This window comes from Actinia tenebrosa, unplaced genomic scaffold, assembly GCF_029948245.1.
Source record: "Actinia tenebrosa isolate PJP-AT-01 unplaced genomic scaffold, QUT_ActTen_1.0 PGA_scaffold11__36_contigs__length_13525064, whole genome shotgun sequence".
NCBI classification, from domain to species: domain Eukaryota; kingdom Metazoa; phylum Cnidaria; class Anthozoa; order Actiniaria; family Actiniidae; genus Actinia; species Actinia tenebrosa.
Window position 1 is genome coordinate 5,935,152 of NW_028292571.1, and position 12,203 is coordinate 5,947,354.

General features: G+C 38.9%; 1 protein-coding gene across 1 annotated transcript in view; it reads right to left on the bottom strand.

Moving 5' to 3' along the window:
- Positions 1-12,203, bottom strand: part of LOC116304779 (1-phosphatidylinositol 3-phosphate 5-kinase) — a 32,122-nt gene that overhangs the window by 6,178 nt on the left and 13,741 nt on the right. Inside the window, exons 15-32 of the mRNA XM_031714558.2 lie at positions 11,912-12,012; positions 11,323-11,394; positions 10,800-10,971; positions 10,062-10,240; positions 9,029-9,142; positions 8,651-8,768; positions 8,115-8,308; positions 6,995-7,082; positions 6,042-6,575; positions 5,112-5,247; positions 4,177-4,215; positions 3,795-3,885; positions 3,168-3,263; positions 2,169-2,321; positions 2,045-2,094; positions 1,395-1,658; positions 512-586; positions 328-424 (exon numbers count right to left, since the gene is read on the bottom strand). Coding sequence (XP_031570418.2) covers positions 328-424; positions 512-586; positions 1,395-1,658; positions 2,045-2,094; positions 2,169-2,321; positions 3,168-3,263; positions 3,795-3,885; positions 4,177-4,215; positions 5,112-5,247; positions 6,042-6,575; positions 6,995-7,082; positions 8,115-8,308; positions 8,651-8,768; positions 9,029-9,142; positions 10,062-10,240; positions 10,800-10,971; positions 11,323-11,394; positions 11,912-12,012 — 2,573 coding nt within the window. The remainder of the gene's footprint in view (positions 1-327; positions 425-511; positions 587-1,394; positions 1,659-2,044; positions 2,095-2,168; positions 2,322-3,167; positions 3,264-3,794; positions 3,886-4,176; positions 4,216-5,111; positions 5,248-6,041; positions 6,576-6,994; positions 7,083-8,114; positions 8,309-8,650; positions 8,769-9,028; positions 9,143-10,061; positions 10,241-10,799; positions 10,972-11,322; positions 11,395-11,911; positions 12,013-12,203) is intronic.

Consider the following 12,203-nt stretch of genomic DNA (forward strand, 5'->3'; position numbering starts at 1 on the left):
TCTGATAAAGATTCGTCTTCATTTCCATAAACTTTAGCTTAGATTTTCTCTATCAAACTTGGTTCATTTCGTAAAGAATTCGGTACAATACGAGAACCTACATCATGAGTTTTTAAAGCCGTTTAATAAACTCGCAGATCGTGTTTTATCGGGTCTAAAACCACTCGGTTGTGTTTTATGCCCGATAAAACACTCCCGCTCGTTTATTAAACAGTACATTACAAATGTATATTATTATTATTATATTAAATAATCTACGCGCTTTACGGGAGAAATGGAAGAGGAGCAGAGGAAGAATTGATGATAATAAAATTAAGGTCAGCTAACCTTTCTTCACCATCTTTAAACGTGTGCTTGCGTAGTTTCCTAAACTGTTCAGCATAATATGCATTGCAGTAGAATCGACAAACATTGTACGAAAATTCTACCAAGGAAGCATAAAGAACAAGTCACAAAATTGAACTTTAGCATACAATCAAATATTGCATCAGATTACAATAAAAAAACTTACGCATTTGGATATGGAAGTCTAGTACTTGATCCTTGCCAGCGACACTCGGTTGAAAACCAAACTCTGATAAAGAACCTGTAAAAATGATAAAAGATTGAGATTGATTGATAAAGAATGAAAGATTCTTAGTAAGATTTCAGAATTGAATATAGAGTTTCGCGTGCTGTGATTGGTCGAGCGACCAGTGATTATGAGACCATATTCACTGCTCGAGCAGTCATTATGAAGTTTCCCAAAGTTTTGTCAAATTTGGAAGAAATACTAAATGGTTTTTTATCCTGAACTTCTTCTTTTCTCTGATATTCAAGTCTTAAAATATACTAAAACAATTATTCCCCTCAGGCTCAGTGATTATGGTGAATATCTACCTCGCCGCTCGGTAAATATTTCCCGATATTCACTTCGCCTTTGTCAAATAACTGTTAAATGGAATCCGTAGGCAGACTTCATCCACACACCTATCTTTCTCCGAAGTTCAATAGAAGGCTTGTAACCTTGCGAAGCATGGGATTAAGCGGCAGTGTGTTATTTTTTCGATGTGAATTTTCTTGGCCCCTTCTCTGAATACCAGGTCCCACAATTTTGTGCAAGATGAGATTGTTGCTGCCCAACTTCTCAAATAAATATCAGAGTTTATTATCGAATTATTAATAATTACTCTTCACTTCCGACTTAACCATGCGAGGATTATAGCCACTCAAGTATCACTAATACTAACGTTAAAGCTACACGAGCCAAACCTAATTGAAACAATGTATAACAAGGCGGTCTTCTAGATTCTTTAATGTCTTTAGGTTCGGGTCATGTGAATTTCGATCTTTGACCTTATTCTGACTCACCAACGTTTCCCAAATTAAAAAATCTTGAAATTTCCACGACTTACCGAGATCTGTGTTCGCTTCTTTTTCACTACAATTCTGGTTTAGTCCGTCAGAACCACTTGTTTTGGTTTGTTCTTTGACCTCATGATATTCATTTTCATGGCTTGATTTCGAGAACTTCACTTTATCCTGTCTCTCGCGCGTGCTGCTACTTCTCTTGATGCGCACGGGTATTGGGTCTTGGATGTCCTCAATTATCTCTACATACTCCGTGCTCGAGTTGCTTTCGATGTTTTTTTTGTCCTTTATCTCGACGTTAACAAAATCTTGAGAAAAGTCATGAAAAAAGGGTCACCAAAAACATGTTATATTCAGCTATTTCAATAAAGGTTGATGAAGGTTTAGTTGCATATTGCATACCAAGGCGCCAGGAATGCACTGTCAGTGAAAAGTCTTGAGAAAAGTTAGAACGAAAAGCATTCGTCACACAAATAAAATGTTATATATACAGCTATTTCAAAAAAGGTTTCTGAAGGTTTTGTTGCACGTTGCATTCTGGTTTGGCGTTTTGGCATTTTGGTTTATTTTCAAAATGGCGTCTATTTCGTTCCCTAAAACAGTCCCACAATGCACTGCAATACCAACCCGACCTAGTCTTTAAGTCAACCTAGCTCGGAATGGCAAATAGATACATATCGAAAAGAAAACTTACCTTCATTGGTCTCGTCCACCGATAGCAATGACGAAACTGTGCTTTGATCTCTGTTTAATTAAGGAGGTTCGAAAAATTGTCAACTTTTGCCTACGAAAAATAATCCGACTTGAAAATCTTTTACCTTTTTTTATCTTCATACGACTCGGTCATTTGTAGTTGGGAATTCCTGTCTTTGTTTTCAGTGGGAATCTCTTGTGGAGTAGGGTTCGTTCCCTTAGTGAGATGTGCAAGAGAAGCTTGAATCTCACATAAACGATGGTTGTAATCTTTGGTGCTGAAATATCATTGTAAAACAATGCAACTAATGAACAACAATGAATCTCACATAAACGATGGTTGTAATCTTTGGTGCTGAAATATCATAGTGAAAAAACTAAATGCAACTAATGAACAACAATGAATCTCACATAAATGATGGTTGTAATCTTTGGTGATGAAATATCATAGTGAAAAAACTAAATGCAACTAATGAACAACAATGAATCTCACATAAATGATGGTCGTAATCTTTGGTGATGAAATATCATAGTGAAAAAACTAAATGCAACTAATGAACAACAATGAATCTCACATAAACGATGGTTGTAATCTTTGGTGATGAAATATCATAGTGAAAAAACTAAATGCAACTAATGAACAACAATGAATCTCACATAAATGATGGTTGTAATCTTTGGTGATGAAATATCATAGTGAAAAAACTAAATGCAACTAATGAACAACAATGAATCTCGCATAAATGATGGTTGTAATCTTTGGTGCTGAAATATCATAGTGAAAAAACTAAATGCAACTAAATTATATCGAGCCCCAGATGTCTTTTTTTGGGACAGGGGTGGGGTGGGGTGGGGTCAAACCAAGGGAAATTTTACTTGCTAATGAAAGTCAGAGCCAATGAAATTATAAACCGCTTGAACGTAGTAAATGTCGATCTACGACCCCTTTGGGGTAATTCCTCTTTCTAGTTCTCTTAGACCGTTAAAAATGACATATCAAATTTGATAGATTTTGTCAGGATACTTGAAACTCTTGGGAATCACACTTCATTAGCTCAAAGTTTTATAAGCAAGACAATAAAGTTTCGTGAGAAAGTTTCTAATGACAGGTATTTGGCACACACCTTAATGCGTAAGCAATGATTGAACTTGGTTCTTTCTCGCTGATTACAACAAATACTCTTTCACCAGGAGGAAGAAGATGGTGCTCGTGACTTGGACTTGGTAAAGACAAAAACACAAGTAAGATGCTTATGATAAGATTAGATTAACAAATTAAGGATATATTTCGTACGTCTGTGAAAGGTCGATTCTTATTGTGCGCCACGGTACATCTCTAAAATCACGGTCACTGCACGTTCGTGCACTGTCACGGTTATAGCGCGTTACGGTCACGATAAAAACTGTTCGTACACTGTCACGATACTATCACGACCACGGCATGTCCGTGCACTGTCACGGTTATAGTGCGTTACGGTCATGTTAACGACTGTTTATGCACTGTCACTGCACTATAACGGTCACGGCATGTCCGTGCACTGTCACGGTTATAGTGCGTTTCGGTCAAGGTAACGACTGTTCGTGCACTGTCACGGCATTATCACAGTTATACTTTTCAGTGGCATGCCAAACTCTATTCTTTACGTACAAATATCCTTAAATCGCTATCACTGTAAAATATGAACTTTTGGTTTGCCTTTGAACAAAGTGAAGAAACATTTCTTCTAGAAATGATCAAATATAGTACTTACAAGGAAGACGCAACTGGTTGGAAGGCTGATCCAGGAAGGAAAGATGAGATGATGTTTTTCATTTTGTCTCTTCTTCGGATTGCAGGCGTTCCTATACCCAAACATATTTTTTTTTGGAAAAAAAAAATCAATCAATCCATCACGTCGAATAAAGTCATTTCACCTCGAGTCAGCAACTGTCAAATGTCACGACACTTCAAGTCACGTTAAGTAACCGGCATCGCACATTATCAAAGTCACGTTGCGTTATCTCAAGTCAAGTCACGTCAAGTTGTGCCTTTTTAAGTTATGTGACGTCGTGTCAGGTAGTGCTGTCTCAAGTCAACTCAAGTCACGTCATGTCGAGTCAGCAAATGTGAAACGAATAGAAGATTTTTGTTACCATCAACCGAAGCTATTGGCGAATCCTGTTCTGCGTTCTCTGTAGAAAAGAAAAAAAAAAGGGAAAGAAATACCTTAATAATTTATCCTCATAAAACTACCAATATTTTTTAATAGATCAATGTGTTGACACTGTGGCGTCATCCGCAATGTATGAAATAGTGACGTAGAAATGACGTCACTGCTAAAATGAGGTGCCATGAAGCCTGCAAATTGACTAACGAAAAATAAAAAGATCAGTGACCGCCATTAAAATAAAAATATAAAAGTCATGAATTATCGTGTCACTGTTATCAAGCGCTTATTAAGTGGGAAAGTTGCACCACCTTGAATTTTTTTTCGATTCTGATTGGCTAAGATTTTTTTCCGATTCTAATGATTGGCCAACATTTTCTTTTCGATTCTGATTGGCTAACATTTTTTTTTTCGATTCTGATTGGCTAACATTTTTTTCTCAGATAATGATACGTCAACAGGAATCAGGAATGGTAGGCTAAGTTAAACCAATCAAATAAAATATTTAAGACGCTTCCTTGACGACGTCATTTTACTATCACTACCTGTATGCTCCGTGGACATTCTTTCTTATTAATTTTTTTATTATTATTCTTTGAGAATAGGAAGATAATTGGTACTAATTTAAGTGAACCAAATAAAAAGAGCGATGGATTCTGGTTCTGAAAGAAAAACGACGCCATAATGCAAAAGGGATATCCCTACACTATAGAGGTTTTGCATCATCACGTGACGGCAGCCATGTTAGATGGCAGGAACAATACAAATCGTTTTACATGAGAAAGAATTCAATTCCCGAGAGCAAAGGGATTTTATTGTTCTGCCATCTAACCACAGGCAGTCCAAGCTGTATTATGGGTGCCGGCTGGTACAAAACATCTATAGACCACTAAAAAGAACAGATCTTTTTGAGCTGTTTACTTTTTGTCGTTGAATCCGGCAAAGAGACAGGTCGCGGTTTGAAACGTTTCATCAGCTCACTCGTTTCAACTTCTTCCTTTTGTGTAAGGGTAACAGAAGGACTTGAATTGACTAAAGATTCCAATAAAGTTTTTTTCTAAAGAAAAAAAAAATCATTCATAAATATTTGTCTTTTGGAATGCATAATACATCAACCACTGGGATAATCAAAGTCAGTGTACTGATCGATTAGAAATTATGGTTTTGCGGAGAAAGGACACCAGAAGAAAACCCCTCGAATCAAGGGATGGAGCTAACAAACTCTCGACCCATGACTAACAAGTAACAGTAACTCTCGACCCATGACTAACAAGTAACACTGTTACTTGTTAGTCATGGGTCGAGAGTTTGTTAGCTCTGTCCCTTGATTCGAGTCCAGGAAAGCCGGGAACCTAAGGAACCGCTTATTACGGACATTCCTAACCTGATTTTTTACGTGGCCCCCTATTAAAACAGTATAATAATAAAAAATTATATTTAGCTAGTCATTTTGGGGGTGTCCTCCCCTTAAGTGTTATATTTTTTATGTGGCCCTTCTAAATCTTACCCCCCCCCCCCCCACACACACACACACACACACCCATGCCTGTAAAAATTGAACGGCCCCTAAGACCCCAGAAGGGAGAGGCGACAGCACTACCACTGAATCACACAGTTTCCATGGAATATTGTGATTTCTCCTTTTCTTACACTAGACATTTCCATCAAAGAACTTTCTATACTTGAATAATTACAGGTGACATTTTTACACCCCTAGCTCCCTCCTTGACCTGCGTAGCGATTCAAAGGGAAGGGTAAGGTCCCCCAATCCTACACTTCTTTGAGCTGCTACACAGTGTATCCCTCCTTATCTCTAATAAATAAATACCCTCTTAGCAGTAGGCACGCTACCTTTGTCTCTGTCTCTTTTTCGAAGACGGATATATTGGTGTCACTTCTGCTACGTACGAGTCCCCCTACACTCTTTGTTATCATTAAGTTCTCGACTGATTGGATGTCAAGAGTATTCAAACTTCCAGTGATTCTGATATGAGGCGGAAGTGACATCACTCTTCTGTGATCACGAACAAAAGGCTTTCCTTCATCTGTCACGTCACTACCGTCACCTGTTTCATCTGTGTCACCATTTGCATCATCTTTCTTGTCTAGGGTAAGGCTTCCTTCAAACACTTCATTCCTGTCATCCTTCTTCACGGAGTCATCTGTCGTGACGATAGGATTAAAGTACATATCTCTTTTGCTCGAGTCTACATCTGAAGCTTGGATATCTAAGTCCGAATCTGACCCTTCAGTTGGTACAAATGGTGAAGTATTTCTTGAATTCCACGGAGAAAAAGCAGGAGAAAGGCCCGGTGCAGCCATAGCAAATTGGGTCAGGTCTTCGGAGAGATCTTTAAAATCTTCCATACTTTTAGCACTCAAACTCTGTTAAAATTTAATACCTTATTAGCAAGTAAATAAAGTGAATCCCAATCTATAGGTCTATTTAGCAAGCCTGGTTTAAAGAAAGCCGAGGGTGCCAACTTTCATCAACCTCCCTCCTTCTTTAAAATTACTTTCACGTGATCTCAAAGTAGCGGCGTGTAAAAACTGACTTATCTACGCCCGTTCTTTTGTTTGGCGGAATTCCATTTCAATTCTGATTTCAGTCGACAAGAGAAATGCACATTGTACTTAGTCCCTGCTTACAAAATGCTAACAAAAAATAGTTGACCCATAATTCCTTTCGGGGATTGCGCAAAATGACGGCTCTAAAATCTTGCTAGTCAGCGTGCAATGGTTGACTTAGCTGGTCTTCAGAGATACACGTCACATTATCAAACAAGTTAAACATCAAGTCTTACATTATCAGTTTTATCTCCAGGCTTGACATCGCGTTGGCTTCCTGTCTTACTCGTTCGTTTCTTTTCAACTTGGATAAATTCTTGGAGCCTGACAGCAAGAGTGAAAAGGAACGAAAGGGTTAAATAGCGAAGCGCACTGATTCTAAAAATAGCTTAAAGATTCAGACAAACATTGTATTCTGTTTAACCGCTACGAGGATTATACGAACCGATTTTATTATTCTTACTTAAAGTTACAATAATAACCCATGTAAACTAAGATCAACTTAGTTATCAACAAAATTATCTGCTGAAAGTAAACTTGTAAGTTTGTTTGTCCGAATTTCGCCTTTGTCTTCGTTTTTATGACGTCACGGCTGCGCTGCGCTATTGTACAGTTGAACGTGCAGTTATTTCGTTTTATTTAGTGTCATAATATCTACTAATGACATTCCTCAATATTATATTTAATAAACTTTGTCATTTGAATTTGAAATCCCCTTTCCTTGCTTATAAAGAAATATCAAGAAATATATAGAGGATATTACATGGGCGCGCGGAGATACGAATTTTATCTTCGAGTGTTCAATTGATATCTCACGAGTGAGAGCAGCGAACGAGTGAGATATCTAAATTGAACACGAGAAGATAAAATTCGTATCTCCAAGCGGCCATGTAATGTTCTGTTTATTATATAGATATCGATGAAACTTAAATAAAACAAAAGCTCAAAAATTCTTTATTAAAATAGCAAGCCGATTCAACAGCGATATCTTCACGTGTGAAAGATATGGTATCTTCCACTGGTGAAAGATATCAAGTTTTCGACACTAAAAAAACCCTGGTATTTCATCGATATCTATATAATAAGAAATATTATCCATTCTGTACATGAATATTATAAAGGCACTGTTACACGTTGAAACTTTTAGCTGAAACTTGTGTGCAAAAGCGTCGCAAGACAAGTTTCACGGGGGTGTAACACAGCGCAATTCCGTCCTTAAACTTGTTGTGACACAAGTTTCGGTTGCGCGAGTAGAAAGCAGTTCTACTCATCGTGAAACGTTCTCGCGACGAAAGTTTCACCAAGGCTAAATTGCACTGGGTAACACCCCCGTGAAGCTTGTCTAGAAAGTCAAACCTGTTATTCCAGTTCTCCACAGTTTCACACAGGATTCTCTTCAGGCCATTAACACCGTCAGCGATCACGTATCCTAGTGCTTGCTGGTCCCGTTGATCAAAGCTCGATACGTCTAGTGGATGTTGAAGACTTTCTAACACCTTTACTTTCTTGTCTACTGCTTGTACCTGTTCGGTAAATCGGGCGTGGTCCTCCTGGACAAGAGCAAATATAAATAAACAAATGAAAACGACGAATGGATGACCGGAAACAGACCAAAACGAGACAGACAGACAGACAGCCAGACAATGAAAATCGGATAGACACTGAAAAGAGAGACAGAGTATGCCAGTCAGTCAGACAGACAGACGAAGTAGAGACAGATGAAAGGAGGGCCAGACGAACGAACGAATCAAAGAATGGAAACAAACGAACGAACAAAGTCAACGAACTGCCCTTGTTAACTACCTTTTATCTAATTAGTTAACATCAAGTAATTCAAATACAATGGATTACGTTAATCAACCTAAGATATTTTGCTATGCGAAAGGACTAACCTCAAGCTGAACCGTGAACTGGGCTAGTTTGGAGTCACGCTCAGGTGCATGAAAATCTAATTTGGCCGCTTTTAGAGTATCTAATCTTTCAAGTATTGTTGCAAATACTGTATCTCCCCTTAAAAGAATAATAAAATAAATGAAAATATGAATGAATGAAACATCATCAAATTCAACAACGATAAAAAATACTGACATAAAAATTAAAACTCAAAGTGCACCTAAAGCCATACGATAACGTTAGTATATTGATTCTACATGGAGTGAATAGTTGAATGGTGAAATATTTCTTCATTTGAATGTTGCGTTTTTGAAGTTATAAAGGTGAATCATTATTACTGTGACCTCATACTGGGAAACACAGGCCATTAGAGATACCTCATAGAGATAGCTTCCACGTCTTGCACCCAGTAAGTAGCATCCCGCACTTCGTCTTTCGCCGAAATCAACGGAGGAGGAATGGCTGTTTCGTATAACTTGATGGCTCGGTACCTAAAGACAAGACATATTTTATTGTCTATGAATATTCATGAGCTCTAAGCTCTAACTTCTTCATAGGTGTTTCAAGGCCGCCTTATTAAATAGCACCGGGGTATATTTTTTTCTCATTTGGGACGTAACTTAAATGTTCCTATCAAAGACTCTTACTTTTTTCCGAGTTCCTTTAAGCTAGAGACAAATGATCATTAATTTCTATAAAACACTGTTTTCATGCCAAAACATTAGCTTGTTCGTGCCACAAACTCGGCTACCGTGAAACCCCTTTTCATACAGGTTTTGCACCATCACGTGACGGCAGCCATGTTGGATGGCAGGAACAATACAAACGTTTTACACGATTAAGAATGCAATTTCCGAGAGTAAAGGTATTCTGTTGTTTTGCCATCTATCATGGCCGCCAGCACGTGATGGTGCAAACCCCCTATAGAGCCGTTAAGTTGTGACGTATTTCCGGCTCAAACTGCTCACAAAAAGATAAAGCGAAAAATGTTCTCAATGAGACCTTTATCATTGTTTACCGCTAACCACTAACCGCTGGGAATCATGCCCTGAAAATCTCCCGCAAACACGGAGAAACACTCAGTATCAATGAAATTCAATATGGCAACTCTTCCAGGATTAACTTCGTTATAATGCCTTGCTAATTGTCGAAAGTTTGATGGAAAAGGCCTGACGACGAACTGCAGTTTGAGGTTTACGGTACCTAGCAAAAACGTCGTGCTAAAGATGTCTTAAAATCGAACCTTCACCTAAAACAATTAGAACATTGGACAACGAACCCTGAAGAAAAACTAAGAAAAATCTCTAAAAAATGCTTTTCGTTTTGGACCCAGAAGTCGTTTATCCATACGATTGACGTCACAATTTAAAGCTCTATATCTTTCTTCTTATCTTGCGATTTCATACTCACTTGAACGAAGCCACCATGTTAGCATAGGCAAAGTACTGAAAGTGGTCCTGATGTAAGGAGTGGCCACACGGCTCAACGCTTGCTCGTCTGGTGTACTGGTCAGCGTAGAACCGAAGCTCGATGTATTTAGCAAAAGAAAGAGCCCATGCATCACTGGACAGCGGCACGATAGGCGTCACCTGAGTAATAACGGAAACAAATAGAACAAAAACGAACAAAAAATTTATATTGGAAGAAAAGTCAGGGCACGGCTATGTCACAGATTGAACCCTGAACGACCTCTAGGCGGTATAAGACACGGTACGGCTAACTCACAGATCACATCCTGAGACAACTTTTGGTCTGATCTAAGTCAGGGCACGGCTAACTCACAGATCACATCCTGAGACAACCTCTGGGCTGATCTAAGTCAGGGTATGGCTAACTCACAGATGGAACACTGAAACAACCTCTGGGCTGATCTAAGTCAGGGCACGGCTAACTGACAGATGGAACACTGAAACAACTTCTGGGCATATCTAAGTCAGGGCACGGCTAACTCTGGCACAAATCGAATTGGAATTTAGTTGGATTTCATTTAAAGGGGGTGGAACACTGGAAAACCCTCTGAGACCCAAGACACTCTACTCACGTATAATACCGTGTCCAGGAGTCACACCTGGGACTCTAGCTATGAGAGGCATGTACACTATCGCTACATCCCCTTGATTCATAAAGCAAAAGTGCATGTTGACTCACCTGTTTACATTCTTTACACCAGCTCCAGGTCAAGATGGTATGTTGGAATCCAGGTATGGGTGACTCTAAGTTCTTCATGTGAATATACACCGATCCGTTACCGTGAGCGAAGTACCGCACGTGATCAACCATTGGTATGTCACAGTTGGGATTGGGACAAACATAAGAAGGTCTATAATGAAACAGAAGTGTGGTGGTGAACCACGTTAATATGGTTAAATTGTCCACTTAAATAATAAACATATTAGTCCCCTCCACAGTTCCCTGCGCCATCTTGGATGGTTGGCTTGCCAGCATCGAAGCGAGACGAACGGTAAGCATGTAGTGATAGAGACCTCTTTTAACAACTTCATTGGACAATTATTCACATGTCTCTATCACTGTAAGCTCACCATTCGTCTCACTTCAATGCAAGAGCACGTTTACTTTTTAAGATGGTGATGAAAGGTCATTCCGCCAATTTCTAAGCACTGTATAAAACAAAAAATGCGTAGATTTTATTGGTTTTCATTATTTTAATTACCTAAAGCAGTATCTTTCAAGAAATCCCCCAAGAGTGATATCATTCCTTCCGTAAAACTCCATAAATACAGCCCTGAAAGAAGCAAAGACAACATCAATAGTTAAGCGATGACATTGCTAAGTACTGTGCCTGTAGAAGGGACGCATCTATAAAACAGGAAGCCCAAACTTGTAAATTGTGTAAATGGTGAACAAAAGTTTTAATGCAAGCTGGTAATTTGAGTTCTTTGCTTAGAAACAATCTACAAATCACTAAGAGTGACATCGTTAGTAAAGATTGCTATAGAGACATGAAATAAGCAAATAGCCCCCTTCACAGTTCCGTGCGCCATCTTGAAAGGTAGCAGGGCCTTTGCATCGAAGCGAGACGAACGGTGAGCTTGCAATGATAGAGACGTGAATAAATGTCCAAGGTGTTAAAAAGGTCTCTATCACCGTTCGTCTCGCTTCGATGCCAAACGGCTACCTTTCAAGTTGGCGGAGGAAACAGTGAAAGGGCCTATTTTTGTGTGACAAGGAATGACGGCACGTGATTCTAATAAAATGCAGAGTTGGGCTTCCTCTGGTTATGGGGTTTTTTTCGTACTTACCAAGGGCTTATACACGGACGAGGAGAGTTATTTGATTCACTAGAGTAGCTACTAAACAGCACCGCTATACGTTGATGATGGATGGGGTCCAGACAATCAATCTACATTGGAATATAAAAATGTGTCAAATCTTTTAACTGAAATTTGTCAGGTCTCAAAGGATCAAAAGTACATCATGCATAGACCTTTCCTGAGATAGCGGACATGGTGCATTCTGGTCTAGCGTGGGTACAAACATCTTTTGTTCATCATGCCCTATAGGGTGTTGTTTGTACTCTAGCTAGACCACAAC